General features: G+C 34.5%; 1 protein-coding gene across 2 annotated transcripts; it reads right to left on the minus strand.

The window, feature by feature from the left end:
- Positions 1-366: 366 nt before the first annotated feature.
- LOC117107653 (coiled-coil and C2 domain-containing protein 1-like) lies at positions 367-19,487 on the minus strand. 2 transcript variants are annotated; one of them, XM_033249366.1, is made up of 21 exons: positions 19,237-19,487; positions 18,499-18,646; positions 17,753-17,859; positions 17,314-17,538; positions 15,976-16,198; positions 15,338-15,450; positions 13,801-14,046; positions 12,965-13,160; positions 11,831-11,961; positions 11,291-11,347; positions 10,548-10,670; positions 10,233-10,291; positions 9,613-9,729; positions 8,996-9,069; positions 8,312-8,367; positions 7,818-7,966; positions 5,931-6,021; positions 5,092-5,229; positions 4,360-4,386; positions 3,621-3,637; positions 367-841 (listed from the first exon to the last, which is right to left on the minus strand). In XM_033249366.1, exons 1-21 carry the CDS (start codon positions 19,306-19,308, stop codon positions 775-777), a joined length of 2,436 nt encoding a protein of 811 aa, XP_033105257.1. In that variant the 5' UTR covers positions 19,309-19,487; the 3' UTR covers positions 367-774. The 2 variants fall into 2 exon arrangements, with proteins under 2 accessions (XP_033105257.1, XP_033105258.1); XM_033249367.1 differs by lacking the exon at positions 367-841 and adding an exon at positions 2,872-2,963 and having other exon boundaries at positions 19,237-19,485.
- Positions 19,488-21,145: the final 1,658 nt, after the last annotated feature.

Consider the following 21,145-nt stretch of genomic DNA (forward strand, 5'->3'; position numbering starts at 1 on the left):
AAATTGAAAAAAACTCGTTGAATGGCTGATTTAAAAGAATCATATATGTTAGCAAGTTTTAACAAGATGCATAATTTAAGAAAGAGTTCTTAATGATTTAAGGAGTATTATTTACACTCACTTAAAGAAATTAACTTCAACGTTACCTGCCTAAAATATTAGCCCCTAATTTTACCCGGATAATTATGAAACAAAAGCAAAAGGGACAATACAAATGTATGTACTGTAGATCGCAACATTACGAAAACGATAACAAATACGATATTTTAAAATTATATATTTCTTTACTCTGAATACAAAAATAAAATTCAAGGATAAAAACACAATAAAGTACTATAAAGGCAAACTTATTTCCATTGTGATCCAAAATAATAAATATACAATACAGAAAAAGAAACAATCAATCAAACATTACTTAAGTACAATAAATTTAAAGATTTCGATTTTCTAAAACATTCTTGACAATACATCTACGATGTGAATATGATCGTTTTGATACACGTAAAAAAACATGGATAGCCTATAGGCTGTGACAGATACGCTACTGTAGGGGGATTGGTTGACTAAAAACTGACGTATCCGCATTCGTTATCATTTTCGTAAGCTTGCGAAATATCCTTATTGTTTATCAACAATGGTGAATGCACAAAATATTAGGGAGTTTCCGAAGTCACGTAAACAATATAATATAAATATATATCAAGTAAACGTTCCACATCAATCTGTCAACTTTGGTCTGCTTATCTTCAAAGTGCGCAATGTGCTTATCTGGTGTCAGGATGTGAAACCAACCAACTGTGCGTGCCAATGAATATGCATACGAACGAGAATTGTAACAATACTGAAAACGGAATTGGTGATAAAAGGACTGAAATAGTAACTGCCCAAAATTCTGAAATTGTTAACATAATAATACAGTAATGTTAATAATACAAATATAATGTTAATAATATTAATGTTAGTCCATAATTAATATTTTATAATGATGATGATAATTAACTTGTTTCAATCGAAATAATGTAAACAATTGATTTTCAAAATAAATTGCAACTAAAACCATTTTATTGCAAACATGTTTAATTAATATAATTATAAGAAAATACATTTTTACAGGAGCAAATCCTAAGTAGTAAAATATATTACTCTTTGCATTATTAAAATGATTTACGAAATATTTTAATTACATCATATTCTTATATCAATTATGATTACCAAATACACTACATTATTGCAAAAGTAAAATAACCATCATTTTTTTTTGACATTAGTAAAGTCTTATTTTTTGTTCAAACATTAATATTAAAATCAGGCTCGACAGTACAAATTCATACTACTGCAAACTTGCAAGTAATGTTATGGCCATCATTATCTGAGTCGCAATTAGTGGAAAATAATGAATATTCATAAAGTGTAACTAACTTGAAATTAATTTTGTTGGGGACTTAATGACCATATCCTGTTAGGGTTGGAATGACCCCTTTCTAATTATTATCTTTTGAAGATGTGGTAACGGTCAACTAGCACCAATGACTGTTCTATATTACAAACAATTATCACTTTAACCTCATGAATAAGCATTAATCAATCTTACGTGCATCATTTTAACCTATGAATATGCATTATTAATCTATGTATATGCATAATTTAAACTTTATGAATATATATTATTACAGTAACTTATAAATATGGATAATTTCACCATATGAATATTTATTATTATTATTGCCAACATAAAACAAATTATATCAAATAAAACCATAATAAATTCACAAGTGTCTCGCAGACACTTCAAAGCGTACAATATAACCTCACTTTGATTGAAATATACTAGAATAGTATATAGTGACAGACAGAATGTTTTGAAAGGCCCAATTGTAATGATATATCAATACGATAACCATATTAAATAATATCTAATAAATGAAATACAGTAATATTAAATTTGGAATAGCTCATTAATTTCATCTACATTATTTCTGTATGAGAATTCAACACACTTTTTACCACCTTTATATTTACCAGCTCTAAAGTACATTGAGGTATTTTTCAGATTTATTACTATTATTATAAAGTAACCCCTCTATTTATTACATAACATGCAATGAACAGAAATCAAATAGTATTTTCATTAGGTATTAGGTAACATTATATTAATGCACTCCTTGGATTTTCCCATTAGGTCAAGTTATTTAAAAGAATTGCATAATACCCAACTGTTTGATGTGTTGCATATTATCATATTCAATACTTAGGAATTATAATGTTTAAATGCTAAAATGCAAGGCAGCAACAGCCTTGGCCTTATACCTCAGTTGAGTCAGTAATTAAGGGGTGGTTGTTCAAATCATGGTGGAATGGACAGTGGCATATCTAGGAATCTTAAAATAGGTCGGGGGGAGGGGGGTTCCTGATGGGCTCACGAAAGTGATGTGGGCCTGCATTAATATTTAAGTAAGGGAACTAGCTCGCAAAATAAGGTGATTTACTACTTGAGAGTTTTTTTGCTTTAAATAATAATAATAATAATTCTGGATTTATATAGCGCCTCACGTTGACACAACCTCGATGCGCTTTAAACATCTTCAATGTGGGAGAGGAAATGGTGGGGGTGGGGAGCTATATTCTGGGAGACCCATAGATATGCCACTGTTAATACAGGAAATATGTTTTCACAAACCAACATATATAACTTTTATATATAATCCACAAGATGTGTATAAGAGACAGTTTCTTATATATACATATTTATTTATATACATATTTATATATATACATATTTATAAATATTTCTTTATATATAATATATATATTTATATATAATAATAATAATAATAATAATAATAATAATAATAATAATAATAATAATAAAAATAATAATAATTTAGTTATTAATGATTATCATGCTGGAAATGTTGCCATGTAGTTTTACAACTACTGGTCATGATGCAGAACATATTGAAGAACTGGAAAGAGAATACCAATAAAAAGTATATTAGGAAAATTAAAAGCAAAACATGCTAGAATTAATTATTAGACTTAGAGTGTCAATAAAACAAATATTAATTCCTGTCTAGACTATTAAATTATATTTGACAAAAAAACTGTTGTATGCCCATATATAGTCATGATGATGTGATATCATCATGACCATATTTTTGTCAAATAAAATGTGATAGTCTAGACATGGCTTAAGTAGTGCCCACTATAGAGTACCACAGTCGTGAGGTCACAATGCCAGGTGGCGCCCTCTGTCGCCAACCAGACGTTGGTTACCGTTCATTACGCCTGAATGACTTCATAGGCTTTCTGGAATAGGCATTTTAAAATCTAATATTTTACCATCAAAATGTACTAAAAACACAAAAGCTCGCATTATATTAGTTATCGAATACACATTTAATCATCAATTAAAATTTACAAAGAAAAACTAAGATACAACATTTTAATAATTACGTTAGAAATTGGGATCAATGGTTTGTCAGTGGAGATAATGGAGTCCAGTTGAACACATTTTGCAACGACAGCAATGGAGTAGTATCACATGGTATTGTGACGTACCACTGTAGTACTCTATAACCTACTAAGCTAGGACTGTGCATGAGGAGGAGAAGTGCACTTACCTTTGGCTTGTACGACCCTAAAAAAAACAAAAAAACAATAAATGTATTATTTCACTTTTGGATACATTTTACTACTGGCATTAATGAGACAATATCTGAATTGAATATACATACAAAATTAAACAAATAATAGTAATAATAACAGTAAGAATTATAAATAATAATAATAATTTAGTAAAAGTAATAATAATAATAATTATAATATTTAGTTACTAAAAATAAAAAATAATTATAAATAATAATATTGTTCAGTACATTTCCACATCAGGTAGGGAAAAATTACACCTATACATGTTTTTCCTAACGCAAATCCAGTTATTGTCTATTCCATCACGACAATAACAATTACTATCAACACTGCAGTACCCACTGCTTACTCGGACTCGAATTCAACCCTGGCCATCAGGCGCAAGCATGGTGGTCTAGAGGTATGATGCCAGGCTAGTGATCTGGAGATTGTGGGTTTGAGTCCCATCCGAGAACAACTTGCGATTTTTTTTCGCAATTGTTTTCAAACGTACTGAGTATTCAGTACATTTCCACGTCAGGCAGAGCAAAATTACACCTACTGTATAAATAATATTACCAATAATTATAACAATGATAATGATATCTGGTCACAATGAGGCAGCTTTAGCCCACCTTTAAATATATACTATTCTTTGTAGCAATGTATGATATTTATTTGACCAATAATGATATTTATCTTTAAAAATAAATTTAGTTTGACTTAACCTACCTTTGAAGTATTTCTAGTACTAAGCATCTGTGAACACAGAAGTAACAAAAAATAATATTAATGGCTGTAAGTAAAATCACAATATACATCACACACACACAAAAGAAAACAATTGCAAAAGCTAATGAATTAATAATCTGTAACAAATGATTGAAACAAAATTAAAAGTTGTGACATTTTATGTTTTTGGGGTCCTAAGAAAAAATACAATCCAGTTTAAAGAGCAGTCACTCTATAGAGGGCATACATCCGTCCTGTGCCCGTATACCGAACAATACGCAGGCTGTGTATAATGGGCAATTCCCTTTTTCCTTTTATGCTCGAAGGTTAAATATCAAAATTTCTGTGACCATGATCTTAATCTTTGAACTTTTCCTCTCAAAATGCAATCATCTCTTTCTTAGATTATTATGTACCATTCACTAAATTTTATGATGATCCATTCCTTAGTTATTCTGTAATCTTACTAACAGACAAGCGCAAAGTTTGTTTTCTCTGGTCAATGGGTCCACGTGCTTAAGGGTTGCTACAATTATTAATAGCAGACATCCCCACTAGGTACTCATGCTCCTGGGTGGAGAGAAGCAATGCAAATAAAGCGCCTTGCTCAATGGACACAGGCGAAATGAACCAGCGAGGGATTGAAACCTTGACCTTAAGGTTGGGAAACCAAACCTTTCCCGTTGCGCCAAACTGCTTCACTTGGACCAAAAATAAGAAAATTTAACAAACCTGTGTTGATATTTTGCTACTGCCGTCAATGATCAGCCACTTTTCTCGTGTAAAATCGTGTTTCACTCCCGATAATGGACGATAAATGCGAACCTTCACTTCAAGCTTTCCACCAACTTGCTTTCTTCCTTCCATTAGCTACAGAAACACAGCAAATATTCATAATAGTAATTGGTAAAAAACACCCCAATTATGTACTGTATATTCATAATCTTTATTATACTTACTATCATTATCATTGTCATCAACATCATCATCATTACCATTACCACCCTAATCATTACAATCATTGTCGCTGCCATGTCCATCATCATCGCTGTTGTTATCATCGACCTCACCATGGACATCATTGCTGTTGTCAATCACAATAGGGCTGATTTTTGTATCACACAAGGAAAGGGATAACCCATGGGTTCCAGGCACTAAATTTAAATTACTCACTTTCTATTGCATGTTATACAAAATATAGCATGACCAAAAGAACTCAATGCCCTAAGCCTCATAATGTGAGTCTAGTAGAGCATCTTGTGTATGTCTTGTGACAGGATTGCCACTTTCAAAAGTGATTAAGTTCACTATTTGGCATATCCCTGGCCTTAGTACCTAAAGCTAACATGTTGATTTCTTATTTTTTTCGGATTAGGTCTCTAAATTAACTTACTTGTTGGTGACGCCGTCCAGAATGAGAAAAAAATTATAAGAAATTGTGGAAAGTCCAGGCAAGGGGCAAATGTGGATATTCAACCCACAATCTCAGATATAATCACTTACCTATCTTACCAACAGTTTTTTTATTACAAGATATATATCAAACTTTCATCTTTTATATTTACACTTACTTGAAGGCTTTCGTGAATTTCACATTTCTTTTCAAAATCTGTTAATTTCAATGAACCTGTTCCCAACAATCCATCACTCCTTAAAAATCCCCTGAAAAGATAGATAAAGAAAGAATTAAAATATGTATAAATAAAATCAATGTTAGTAGCTTATAAGTAAAGCAAGGGATACGCAGCATAGGCTGATAGTTGGTCCAGGCAATGAATCATCTCCACTATTTTTGAATGCTTGGCGACATAGAACTGTCTATTGATTGTCGGTGGCAGTTTGACCAGAGGTGGTCTTTAATAATTGAATTGTCTGAGTGTTGGCTGTCAGAGTGTGCACCTGGTAAATAGCGTTAACTGTAGCTACTAGGAGATACATAATTATGTGGCTATCAAAACTGGTGAGCTGCTGTTGCAGCTGCTGTTGTAGCTTCTTTTGTAGCTGTTGTTGTTGCTGCTGCAGCTGTAGCTATTGCTGTTATGTTGCTGCTTCTGTTGTTGCTGCTGCTTTTGCTACTTTTGTTGTTGCTGCTACTGTTTATGCTGCTGTTGTTGCTGCTTTTGCTGCTACTGTTGGTGCTTTTGATACTTCTATTGCTGCTACTGCTGTTGTTGCTGCTGGTACTCTGCTTTGGCTGCTACTGTTGGTGCTTCTGCTACTTCTGTTGGTGCTGCTGCTGATGTTGCTGCTGATGCTCTGCTTTGGCTGCTGCTGCTGGTGCTTTTGCTGCTTCTGTTGTTGTTGCTGTTGCTGCTATTTCTGCTGCCGATTCTCTACTTTTGTTGCTGCTGTTGGTGCTTCTGCTGCTTCTTTAGTTGCTGCTGTTGTTACTACTGGTACTCTGCCTTTGTTACTACTGGTACTCTGCTTTTGCTGCTGCTGTTGCTGCTAATGCTCTGCTGTTGCTGCTGTTGTAGTTGCTACTGATGCTCTGCTGCTGCTGTTGTTGCTGCTAATGCTCTGCTGTTGTTGCTATTGATGCTCTGCTGCTGCTGTTGTTGCTGCTAATGCTCTGCTGTTGCTGCTGCTGTTGTTGCTGCTGATGCTCTGCTTTTGAAATTGGTGCTTTTGCTGCTGCTATAGCTGTTACTGCTAATGCTCTGCTGTTGCTGCTGCTGTTGTTGCTACTGATGCCCTGCTGCTGCTGTTGTTGCTGCTAATGCTCTGTTGCTGCTGCTGCTGTTGTGCTACTGATGCTCTGCTTTTGCTGCTGTTTTTGCTGCTGATGCTCTGCTTTTGAAATTGGTGCTTTTGCTGCTGCTGTTGCTGTTACTGCTAATGCTCTGCTGTTGTTGCTACTGATGCTCTGCTGCTGCTGTTGCTGTTACTGCTAATGCTCTGCTGTTGCTGCTGCTGTTGTTGCTACTGATGCTCTGCTGCTGCTGTTGCTGCTAATGCTCTGCTGTTGCTGCTGCTGCTGCTAATGCTCTGTTGCTGCTGCTGCTGTTGTTGTTGCTGCTAATGCTCTGTTGCTGCTGCTGCTGCTGTTGTTGCTACTGATGCTCTACTTTTGCTGCTGTTGTTGCTACTGATGCTCTGCTGCTGCTGTTGCTGCTGCTGCTAATGCTCTGCTGTTGCTGCTGCTGTTGTTGTTGCTGCTAATGCTCTGTTGCTGCTGTTGTTGCTACTGATGCTCTGCTTTTGCTGCTGTTGTTGCTACTGATGCTCTGCTGCTGCTGCTGCTGCTAATGCTCTGCTGTTGCTGCTGCTGCTGTTGTTGCTGCTAATGCTCTGTTGCTGCTGCTGCTGTTGCTGCTACTGATGCTCTGCTTTTGCTGCTGTTGTTGCTATTTTTGCTGCTGATGCTCTGCTTTTGCTGTTGGTGCTTTTGCTGCAGCTGTTGTTGCTCCTATTGTTGCTGTTAATATTGTTATAATTAATAGTACAAAAAATCTCACTTTTTATAAAAGACTTCAAACTTGACAGACTTTCTCTTGACTGCTCCCGCAAAGGATCTTGATGTCAAGTTAATTGGCAATTTGAAAGACTCACCATACTCAGGATTGTCACCATCTTTGCTGTGGGTTTTGTCTGAGGGTGTGTTATCCTACAAAAAAAAAACTAACATCTAGTACTGTACATTTTCAATAGTGGATTAAAAAGAGGAAGGGAGGAGGAACTGTTGCGGGATAAATTTTATAAAATTGGCAATCTTTATTATCAATACAATGTAAAAGAAAAAAAGAAAAAAATCTTGCAGTAATAAAATAAACACTAGTTGGCCTCCGAATCTTCTAGTTCTTATTTACACTAGCAAGCAAAAACATCACTTTCATACAAAAATCATGTCCCATCTGAGAGGGGACAATAGGAAAAGGTGGGAAATTAGCTAGCAAAATAAATATGAAATAAATATTAAATTTAATGAGAAATAAAATATTACTGTACTTACACTTGGGTATGGAAACTCAAACTTAACGTATGTATCTAAATCTTTGGCAGAATAGCCTAGAAAAAAAGAAAATTATTTAAAAGGCAAATAATGGCAAACTCATGAGACATACAAATGAAATGTGTCTTGCTAAAGACACAAGTGATTTGCACCGTAGCACAGCTTTGTTTTTGAGCCCCCAAACTCAAGGCTTCCACGAATCTGTTCAATTGAAGACTGACTTGTTTTCATCTGTGGTCTCATTAGCAGTTGATAATCAATTGCTATCTTAAAGGCCTATTTAACAGATTGCGACAGCGGTATGCAACAGCGGCAGAAAAAACTGAACCTATGGTGATCCACACCGAACGCAACACGACTACGCAACAAAACAATGTGTTGTGCAGCACAGAATAATTTGCTATTTCTAAAAACTGCCATGTGGCAATAAATAGCCTGACCAATAACTGACTCATCATCCTTTGATGAACATGTAGAACTGCCGAACAAGACACAAAGTTGCTTGCGTCATTGATGTTGTCGCACTCTGTGTAAATGGATTGCACCCTACAACAAAATATTCATGTCTCTGTAGCATGCTGCTATGGCATTCTGTATAAATGGGCCTTTATGTGAGCAATATAATATTTTTAATGAAAAGTTTGGGGGTTTTTAACCACTGAATGTGTATGTTGGAGGGTTTACCTGAGGGAGGGCTGAGTTGCACACCACGTATTATGACGATTTCTGCTTGGTTCTCTGACAGGTCAGGACACACTCTACCAATTGTAACAAGGAAAAAAAAAAAAACTGTTTTGTAAAAATTAAATATCATTTCACTTTATTTTATTGTCAAAAAACATATAAAAACATTGGTCACAAATCGTGGCACAATGACGAACAAAATTAAACAAGCTACCATATCATAAATTATATCATCAATAATGATATTAAATCTGAGCGTTTGGGTAATTGGTATGGTTCCTGCCTCTTGAACACCAGGGCCTGGGTTCGATACCCGGCTCTGAGTATTGAACTCGGGTCTTTTATAACAACAAAAATGTTCAGCTCCTTGAATAACCCTCTCAAGAGAGTTAGGTGAGCTAAGGACCATGTATCTGTTTGATGTCTATTTTAAAGGGGAGGCTAATTATTAGCCACTAGTCAAAACGATTATGTGGCTATCTTGCCTCCTCAGGGTGTATACCAATCTTTCATAAATCATGATAATATTATAAAAAAAATAACTTCAATCTGTTGCTATATGTACAGGATGGTATACAAATATCAGCAGCAGATTATTATGACTTTAATTCACTTACCTCAATGATGGTAGCGTACGATATTCATAATGGAATCTAGGGATTGGGTCGCCATGTGCATGAGCATTTACTAGCGTGTCTAAGTCTTGCCGTGAAGTTCTCGACATCTGTTCAAACCTACCAAAAAATAATGAATGATCCATATTGAGTTTTCTATGTCTTGTTTTATTTATCTATTAACTTTTATAATAATGCTCCTTTAGTCTGTTTTAAATATTTTAATGTCTTGTTTTTTTTTTCTTGAAGGATTAATGGAATAATAGTATTATTAAATGGAGTGTCTTTAATTTGTTTGTATGTCTTAAATTTTAACAATGTTATGTGTCTTGCCAAGGAAGAAAATTTTCATAAAATGTACTTTTTATGACGAATAAAGAATTGTTAGTATCAGTATCAGTTCATAACTACCGACACAAACTACCTAACTGTTCAAAAATTGAAACAAGCTGAATCTAGCAATACCCTACCAAAGGTAAGTTCCCTAGCTGCTCTACAATGGAAGAGCGTAACTTTGAAGCCATCCAGTTTTTTGGCTTGTCTACAACTGAACCAACTTAATAAACACAGCATAACAAAAGCAAGCTCCTTAACTGCTCTAATTTCTAATTACTTTAACTTACTTTTCAACTTCATTTATATTACCCATCTGCGAAAACTGCCTTCTGTTTGAGTCACATGTCTATAGAATTAAAAACAAAAATAATTTGGTTCTGATTTTTCATGGTTTAACATAAATCAAAACACAATGTGCCCTTATAATTTACATTACTGACATTGAGCTAATGAATGTCAAGTGTCAATCAAACAGATAACAACTGACCAATCAGAACAGTGCTTTCGTAGGTGTTACCACTGTCAATTTTTTGGGACCTTGGCAACAATATCCAAGGGGCAGGGCTTAGCAAAATGGTCTATTGTGGGTAGTTTGTCTTCACCTGTATCTGTTTCTTGAGGGATATTTGTAACCGTGAGAACATTTCTCCTCTGTCTCCCGTCACCTCTTCATTACATTCCATTGCTAGTTCTACTGCATCTTCCACTGATGGCAGATCTGGAATCTGTCGACATATTGAAAAAGGAATTATGGGAAAATTGCTATGAAGCTCTGTCTACACTATCAAATTGTCTTTGACAAATCAACTGTATGACCATATATAGTCATGGTGTGCCCATATATAGTGGTGGTGTGACCATATATAGTCATGGTGTGCCTATATATGGTCATGACGTGATGCCATCATCACCATTATTAGGCATATGCTTTTGTGAAATAAATTTTGATAGTCTGACAGGGCTTAACATTATTTATAATATGTAATTTTAAAAATTGATAATGATAGTAACAATAGTAATACAATGATAATATTCATGGTAGAGTATTAGTAAAGTAACTATGATAATTAATAGAATTATGATAATTATTAAAAATAATGTAATGTTATCTTAATAGAAGCATAAAAAATATAATAATCAATCACATAATTAATGTTCTTTGCATATATAGCAGCAAAATATGGTAATCAAGCATTGAAAATATAGGGAATAAGCCTAAATTAGATAATTACAAAAAAAGTTTTAAACCAAAAAAATAAACCTAAACCAATATTAAAAACAATAATAAGCATGTATACAACAACTACATCAATATAACAATAATTACAAAAATAATATTACTTACAGTTGCCATGTTGACTATAAATCCTCCCTGTGACTTCTCAATTAGGGGGTCAAAACCCTGAAATATTAAATAAATAAATAATAAAATAAAATAATAATAATAAATAATGATGGATGCATCTAGTCCAAATCATAGACGGTAGCGGGATGATAGAAGATGGGTGCCAAAGGAAAGAAGAGGCACTAGATGGGGGATTGTGGTGTTATGAGACGATATTTAACTACTTGAGTGCAAATTGCTGGTTCAGCAAGTTTCTAGTGGGGGAGGGGAAATTTTAATAGGGTAGGGGAACTTTTGTGGGGGAAGGGAAACACAATTCTTCTGGTGATATACACTTTCCTCTTCCACTAAATGATTTAACTTGGTTGCGTATAGACAGTTTTGCAGCATTATCTAAAATTATCTACCTGAAGAAAAGTAAAATTTGAAGTTGGTTGCCCACTGTAAAGACAATGGAGTATTATAGCTAAGAGAAATGGGAAGACATGGTGAAGAATGAAACAAGGTGGAAGAAGTCAATTGTAACGAAGTATATCTGACCTTTGCTATCTTGATTAACCTCTTGGCCTCATCCATGTCCCCTTGCTTCTTGGCTTCAAGTGCCTTGATCTGGAATTGCTTCTTTCTTTTTTCAAGAACATCAAGCTGCTTTGCAACTGTTGGTTTAAGTGCTGGTGATGCATGCAAAACAAACCAATAATAAATAATCAATATTTAAATTCTACATATATCATTACATTTAAAAGGGATGTGTGTTATTGACAACAGTTTAATACCCAAAATCATGTTTTTTTTCAAAATGGAAAAACCTGCGATCCATAATTTTTTACTGAACACAAAAAACTTCATTCACTAATCAACATCCTATAGTACAATTAGTATTCGAAAGTACCAATTCTGTGGTACGTGGAGAAGCTGCCTAATGGTTATAGCCTCAAAGATATTTCTTTGAGCACATTTTTAATTATCATTTAAGCCCTTTATAATGAAAGTCTTTATAAAAAAAAGGTGAATCACTCCCCTTCGCATACAATCTTTTTTTTCTTTATCAACAAAACAGCAACAAAGAACACAATGCTACATCTGCAACCAGTGGTGGATCCAGGAATTTGAAATAGAGGGGGGCCAGGAGAGGGACTTTCACAGGTGGAGGGTCTATACTATTTAGCTCCACCATGGTTGGTTGGAGGTAAGAAAATTTATGATTATGGCATCTCTAGATGGCCGAAAATGGCACTCCTAGACTGAAAATTTTAGTAGAATTTTCTTCTTTCTTTTTATTTTATTTTTTCAATTTTGACAAATTTAGGGGGGTGGGGCCCGGGCTAGCTGCCCCCCCCCCCTTGAATTCCGCCTGTGGCAACAATGATTAACTTTAAGTAAAGAGTATTGTATAGAATTGCAAGAGGTCTGACTGCCTTCATTTTGCACGCACTCAATGAAACGAAAAACAAAGTACCACCACAAGATAGGGGGCGCTCTATTAGAATTCAAATAGAGTTCGAAACTTGAACATGCGTCCTAACAGAGGCAGCAAAAGTTCGAAACGAACGCCTTTTATTTGTTTTAAGGATGGCCCTCTACTTTCTGGTAGAACTTTTCAAGATTGGATTGCGTTTCAACGAAACGATTCGGAACTCTCGCAGATCTATACTCTTTGCTTTAAGAATTTACCTGGTGATGTTTGTCTAGGCTGTGCTTTAGGAGCGGCTGCCGGAGATGTTGGTACTGTCCTTGGCTTGAGTTGAGGAGGGGCTGCTGCCTTTGTTGCTCTTCGTTGTGGTATAGGTGGGTAACCAGGGGGTGCTGGGAGTTCCTCGTAATCTACAGGTTTTCCAGCTTTTTCCTTCTTTATTGCATCTTCATATTGCTAAACGAAACAAATTTTACATAAAATAATGAGCAATTAGATTCATTCTAATTAAATGAATTAATATTACATATTTTTTAATACTACCTACAGATTATCTGTATACATGTTGTAATGTCTTTGTTATATACTGTACTAATATTTTTTTGTTAACACAACAAATTCCTTTGGACAAATAGATTTTCAGTATTCAATAATAACAATAATAATTAATAATACCCTTATTACTTATAAACAGTGAACCTGAAATTCAACAGTAAAATTCCCAATGTGTATAACAATCTTGTTATTCCTTGGGCCTCTACTAACACACTTTTATAAATTAGATCAAAACAAAAAGGTTCCAAAGGCATATTTTCATTGGAGGCACAAATAGAGGATATGGTAACCGGAAACAAAATTTAATATTTTGATTAATAATAGAGATTGGCTTTTAGCCATAATAATGTTGAATTTATTAATATAAACAAACATTTCATACTGTACAATAACTTTAGAGCTATTATTCCTGCAGTTAAACTGAAGACCATACATTTTCATAGACAATATGCTACTGAACATACTACGTTACGATGTGGTTTAGATCGAACGATAACTTTTGTGTTCTTTATTTATGAACTTGAAACCCAAAACAACTTACCTTAATTATTCTTCCCATCCTCCTCGATTTCCCCGAATTATTTTCCGCATTAGCACTTTCCTGAGACTGCTTGTACTTCCTAAGCCTCTGTTCCATCGCCTCAACAGCATCTTTTGGATTTGATACATCTTCGACAGTTGCCGCACTTTGTACCCCAGCTGTTCCAAATCCAGGGGGAGGTGGAGGCATGTCAGTAAGATCTACATCTCCAGTTTCTTCAAAATCTTTCAGGACAACTTGGAATTGCTGAAAGAAAATTTCGATTATTAATCAGATGTTATTTTTTTCTCTATTTTCTTATATTTTTATTTAAATTAGAAGGCTAAATCTTGCTATATAGGTAAATTTTCAGGATTCTAATAAAAACTTTAAAAATAATAATTGTATATACTGCACAAACTGGTATGGCACCTTCCAGAAAAAACAAGTTCTCGTAATCTCGAAAGCTTCGATAGAAGCATCATAATAAAGACAGTAGAGTACAGTATATTGACCCCAACGGCTCCACATAAAATAAAATATATATTATTCAATCAGCCAAGTATTTCTGGAGCTTCTCATCGGAGCTAAAAAATGAGCTACTAGGCCAAAACCTTCAAATATGATTGGCCCAAAAGAGGAAGAAGGAGGTTGGGGGTTTGAGTCAGTGGCTGTCCAATTGTTTCTGTCCTAGGACAAAGATTTAATCTATCTTATCTCTTTACAATTAAGAGTACAAGTGTACAGTATATCTAGTGGATTTGAATACTAAATGCACAGTGCACAGTATAACATTATGGACGTCCCACCCAAGGAAGCTAAGCAGGTATATATTCCAATTAAAATATTTGACAAAAATGACCATTTATAATATGTGAAGTGCATAGAGGCTTGCACCTGATGCATTGCTATACAACTGTTATATTATTATCAGATTTTAATTTAACTATAATTACCCACAATCCCTCAATCTGTAAAAAGTCATTCGGCAGTAGCTAGCCTAAGTTTTAGAATAAAATTCCCATGATTTCTGTGGCTTGTGACATATATCTTCACATACGTTAATACAACTTCAAAATTGATGAAATTATTCTGTAGCTGTGTAGGAGCTGAGTGTTGGCTGAGGTGTTGTTTCCAACTTCTCTTGGTAAAGAAGACCCCTCTTCAAACCTGGCCACTATTGGGATTTAATTGGAATCTGATCACTTGGGTCTTTAAATAACGCTAATATTGAGAGTTAGGCGGGTTAAGGACAATGTTTTTATCTGTATGTGTCCATTGTAATATCGGATAGTGCTGCCATGTGGTTGCTGCAGGTGTCCAGCCCAAACATCTAATTTCAAATTATGAGGACAGATAAAGAATTATTCTTATTATTAATATATTAAATATGATTAGTAGAAATAGTGCCGACTTACAATGTCTCATAAACATGTGCAAATGCCAACTTTCAAAAGGACTTTCCATGACATGCCAAAACTGTGTTCATATTGGTGGAATTACTGTGGGCTCATGCTTCATTTTGTCATGTGACCATGCGAGACAACAAGCAACATACCTTGGATATCATGAGGTATTCCTTAGCTGCGTCCATATCTCCTTTTTGTTTAGCTTCTATTGCAGCTTGTTTGTACTGATCACCTCTCTGAGACAACTGAACATACCTAGAATCTATGGAAACAAAATTATATTAGACATAATTCTATAAATGGCAATACTAATACTATTGATAAAAGCAGTAAAATTATAATAAATATTAAGATAGGCTCTCAGCAGGAGCATGTGTCAACTGCTGTAGGCATAGCATTATATTTTGTAGGCTTAATTTTGGAAGATTGTTTCGTTTTTATCTTTACATGTAGCTTATATGACACATCCCATCATTCCTTCAACTGGATTTACTCATACAACTTACAGGACAAATGAGAGCAAGGTGTTTGTTTACTTGCTTGCAAGTGGGCAGTGGACACAAAAATAAATACTTTTTTATCTCAATTCAAAAAGCAATATTGATGATAGCACAAGGTGCCAATTAAAACCTTTTCAATTTTGGGTTAGTTTTGTTTTTTTAAATATAAAAAATAATAAAATAAAAAAAGGAAAAAAATATATACAAAATATTTTAAAAAATATAAAAAATTTAAAAAATCTTAAAAACATATAAAAAAATAAAAATAATATAATGTTCTCTTTCACCTGATTTGATGCTTGGTTTTGAAGCTTGCCCCAGGGATGGCTCCGGTGGGGCAGGTTGAACTGATATGCTTGGGGGTGGTCTTACTTCTTCCACAGGCTTTGGAGGTGGTGGTGCTGCAGTTTCTTTTGAGGGAGGCGGTTTACCGACGATGACTGGAGGTGGGATGTCTGCAGGGTCGACTGTTTTCCCAGATTTCAGTTTTTTATCGATAGCCTTTACTTGCTTTAGAATTAGAAATAGAATTATGGAAATTAATATTTGACTAATGGCAGATTTACATATTTAAATATATGTAAATGTATAGTAAGAAATAAAATATATTTACTTAATATCTGTCTGTGTTTTTATCCATTCAACCATCTACCTACAATATCTACCTAAGATATGCATCGATACATCTATCTATTCATCTATCTTTCCATTATTTTTCCAATCCATTCATCCATATACATCCATATGTACATCTATACATCCTTATGTACATCCATATATACATCAATATGTACATCTATATATACATCCATATGCACATCCATACAGGTGTATATCAATATATACATCCATCCATATATATAAATCTATACATGCATATATACATCCATATGTACAACCAAATGTACATCCATATATATACATCCACAAATATACATCCATATGTACATCCATATATATATATATATATATATATACATCTATATATGCATCCATATATACATCTATATATCTATATGTACATCCCTATATACATCCATATATACACCCATATATATTCATATGTACATCCATATGTACAACAATATGTACATCCATACAGTATACATCCATATATACATCCATCCATTCATCAATCAATTCATCCCTCCATCAACATTTTATACAGTTCTGCAGTAACTACCAACACCATCGATGAATGCAATACCTACATTCATCGATCTACCTATTATCAAATGTATCAATTTATTTATTCATCAAAAAGTTTCATATTTAAAATGAGCCGATCATTGTGGTCTTTACCATACAATGGACCTTCCCAGAGTGTCAATCAAACTTATCAATGAACCTATCAGATCAGGGCCAAGATAACGAGCGAGTCTCACAAACACACTTGTTGTCCCACAAACACATGTGTTTGTGTATATTTTCACACCGTTGCTCTGTGGGACCTTAGCAACAATAACCAAGGGGTGGGGCAAAGACATGTGACATGCCTAAATATGGTCATGATGACATCATATTATGACCATATATAGGTACATCAATACTAAATATGGGCATACAACAATTTGTTGTATAAGAAAATTTGATAATCTAATCTAATATTTCAAAGTTACATTTACCTCTAGTCCTCGGGTGTATCTTCTAACCTTTGAGTCTTCTCCATTTGCTTTCGCGTTAGCGATTGCTGCGTTGTAGTTCTCTAACCGCTCGGCTACAATTGATATTACATCTGTTTTAAACTGCTCCTCCTCAACTGACGGGGTGGCTTGAGCTATGGCGGAGTCTGGAGATGGTTGCTTCGCAGGGGAAGGTCCGCCATCTGCTACCAGTTCCTGAAATTCTGCCTGCAAGCAAGAAAACCATCAATCAGATAAACATAAATAATGATATTATGTTTTTCACTCCTATACTGTGAAACCAGTTTTAAAACTTAGTTTCAACATAAATAATGATGTTGATGATAATGATTATGATGGTGATGAGGACAAGGATGGACACACATCGCTCTCAAATACCTCTCCATGGTGGATAATAGTATTTGCTTTAAAGAATACTCACTAAAAGGTCTTCATCATTCTCCACATCATCAGTGTCACTCTCATCAAGGTGCTTGTCATTCATTACATCAGCCACCATGCTGTCAATCTCCATCATTGATGTACCTCCTGAAAAAAAAAAAGGGGAAAAAAAGGAAATAATACAGATCCTAAAAAATCCATGAATTGACAATCAATATAATGCAATCAATATAGTGCAATAAGTACCAATTACCTAATCAATTATTGGCAAACCATATTATCCAACTTTAATTGATGCTAACAAATGTAAATTCATATATAGCAATACAAAACATCAATCACTACTAATCAATACAAACCAATAATAATCAATATTAATTAATACCACCCAAAATCCATCAATTTTAACAAATAAATTAACAAATTCAGAATGTTGTAAATGAAACACAAATTGATTGAACATTGTTGTGTTAAGTACTGACTTTTGCGGTAAATGTTTACATACTACTAAGTTCCTAAGCACAAGATCAGTGGTCTAGTTTCTATGACACCGGGCTAGATATCTGGAGGTCATGGGTTCGATTCCCACCCAAATACTTGCAATTTTTTTTTGCCAGTACCTAAAAACATATTGATAGTACAATAACGCTTGAGGTAGTGCAAAACTTCACTCCTATTTTTATATACAGTTACACCAAATTGTTCATTTCAACTACAATTTCTTGCTCTGGATTTATGAAGTATAATGTGAATAAAAATATATGTTTATATTCTGAATCGACATGCCTTTTGTCTGATGTTTTGGTTTGGGCTTTGGCGATGGATCTCCACCTAACAGCACCGCCAGCTCCGCCTCCAGATCCTCATCATTTCCATCATCTTGCATGATACCTGCATTCAATGATTCTATATTTGGAACATCAAAGAGCCCAAGCTACATACAAATATGAAAAAGTTAATACATGATTTAAAAAAAATTCACAAGTACTGTACACTATATATTCTCTTTATTTTGGAAACAGGTCCATACTACACAGTATTACAAGTAAACAATACAAAAATCAAAATCAGTAAGGCTATGGCAGTGTTTTCATCCTAGGGCCTACCCTAGCCTAGCCCAAAACCCCCTAGGCCTAGTCCCAGGCAGGGGGCGTGGCAATACAGGGCAGTGATAAACAAACCATGCCACAATAATCCATGACTACAGTAAATCCTCCATGATGAGTATACTAACTTTAGTCTTTATACGTAGGCCTAGGCCTAGCCTATGGCCTAGCTACACACTGTAGTAGTACACGCTCCTTTTTAATAAAATAACACTCTAACAGAGAGTAAATATTCAGCCTGTTCATCAGATGATCTGGATTTGACTTGTGGCCACATAAAGCAACAGACCAGGATCCTACTAGCTAGGCCTGGCCTAAATAAAGCCTCGGCCTAGGCCTACTTGATAGATCTGTCGATCAGGACGCGAGAGGAGGGCCTAGCCTAGCCCTACATAGTCTAAGCATTATTTTAGCTTACCTGAGCTGCCAATTCATTTGTGGGTTTACCACTAGATCTACTTGTACTTGCTTTTTCTTTTCTCTTAAACATCTTATCATCAGAAAACAATTCAACTAAAAAACAATCAACTTCAAAATAATGGTTTGTTCGTAGTTTAGGCCTTAGGCTATAGGCTTAGTTGTACAGCATGTCCATGTCCTTGCAGCAGGTGAGGGAACCTCAAATCAACAATACACATACAATTTCTGCAACGACATCTGGCACAAACCACATTTCTCCCAGAGAGAGCTACCCAGCCTACAGTGATTGTTATTCGGCGCATGCGTTTTAATATAACTCGTTCACATAGAAAAAGTAAACATCAGACACACAAGAAAAGAACGCAAATTAAAAATCTAAACTGCAAATAAAATGAAAGAGTTTGATACACCACAAGGCCAAAAACCCCATTAAATCATTTGATAAAAGTTTTTTTTTTGATAAAAATTTTTATCAGTTTCCAATGATACCAAGGGCACAGATTGGGTCGGGGGGGGGGGGAGAGGACGAGTTCCTCAGGTTTATTGTCCTCACCCCTCCCCCCCCCGCCCATTTTTCGACCTCAATGTAATTTCATAAAAAGTCCAGAAGATGCCTGAAAATTGTTGAAATGAACAGGTTTTAACGAAAGAGCGCTGTACAGCCAGAGTAGGTACATGATGATGAATTTTAGTGCAATCCGGCCATCTGAATAACCATGGCACATGGAAGAATAAAATTTCATATCTGCATGGAAATCTATATGCTAAATAAGTATAAATCCTCCCTTTCACTTTCAAAGAAATTAAACAATTTTCTGATAAACAATTATATAAAAACACAACATTGATATTGCGCTTTAATTTCTTGTGCTATAATTTCTTATTTCCTTTTTAAAGTTGTGGTGCTTCTAAGGGGATATCTTCAGGACCAAAGTGTTCTCTTAATAGTGATGTCTGATACATGTATTAACTGACCGAAATGAAATTGAAACGTCCCCTTGATAGGGTTTTTAAAAATGTTTTCATACAACGATGGCATACATTCTTTATAATAATATTTTATTGACATGAAAATGAGTTACAGTACGGATGAATTAAAAATTCATAGCAATAATTTGCAATGCAAATATGCCAATACATTTCACTTAGGCCTATCACAAGAAATCAGCAGAAAATTTCCAATATTTCATGTTTTTTTGTTTTTGTTTGTTTGTTTTTTTTTTAATAATAAGCTTACGATGCGTAGCATGAATAGAGTAACGACTTACAAACAAGGGTGCATGCTTTAGTATGGATTAGAATCCTATAAAGTACACAAACAAATAAAAAATAAATTATAAATCCTGATTACTTGGGTTAAAATTGGTTTATACGATTGGAGAGAATTTTGGTCTTATATTAAGTTGGTGCCATATAAAGTTGAATTATTTTTATTTTTTTTTATTCTTTTTAATTTTTAGACTGCTGTAATAATTGTGATTCAATAAAAAATAAAACAGTGTCTCCTTAAAATAGGGGTGAAATGATAATATTTTCCTTCGTTTTCTTAGTAGGGGTGTCTCCTGAACAGGGATGTCCCCAAAGGAATGAGTTCTACTGTATTTGCATAGCCTCCTTACCCTTAAAACTGTTTATGTTGAAAAAGGCTATGCGTGCCATCCATATTACTGTATCTTCGAAAATTTTAGACATAGCATGTGTTTGATGGACTACCTAGAAAATGAGTTAATCAACTGTTGTATACAAATTTGTATATATTATTAATAATATTTATGAAAGCCTATGCACTTTGAACACGCATTATGAGTAGGCCTATTCCAATTAGGAAAGTATAATACATACTCCAAGTATTGAAATGCACGCCATCGTGTTGGGATTCAATATTTCGACATTAATTATCAGGAACG

The sequence above is a fragment of the Anneissia japonica genome, unplaced genomic scaffold (assembly GCF_011630105.1).
Source record: "Anneissia japonica isolate Jap-2015-1 unplaced genomic scaffold, ASM1163010v1 scaffold5330_len1712360_cov203, whole genome shotgun sequence".
NCBI lineage: Eukaryota > Metazoa > Echinodermata > Crinoidea > Comatulida > Comatulidae > Anneissia > Anneissia japonica.

Coding starts and splice junctions, on each gene's coding strand:
- LOC117107653 (XM_033249366.1), bottom strand. CDS start 19,308: ATGTTTAAGAGAAAAGAAAAAGCAAGTACAAGTAGATCTAGTGGTAAA. Junction 16,199..17,313: donor GATACACCCGAGGACTAGAG/GTAAATGTAACT, acceptor CTAATTCTAAAG/CAAGTAAAGGCTATCGATAA. Junction 14,047..15,337: donor AATACCTCATGATATCCAAG/GTATGTTGCTTG, acceptor ATTTTCTTTCAG/CAATTCCAAGTTGTCCTGAA.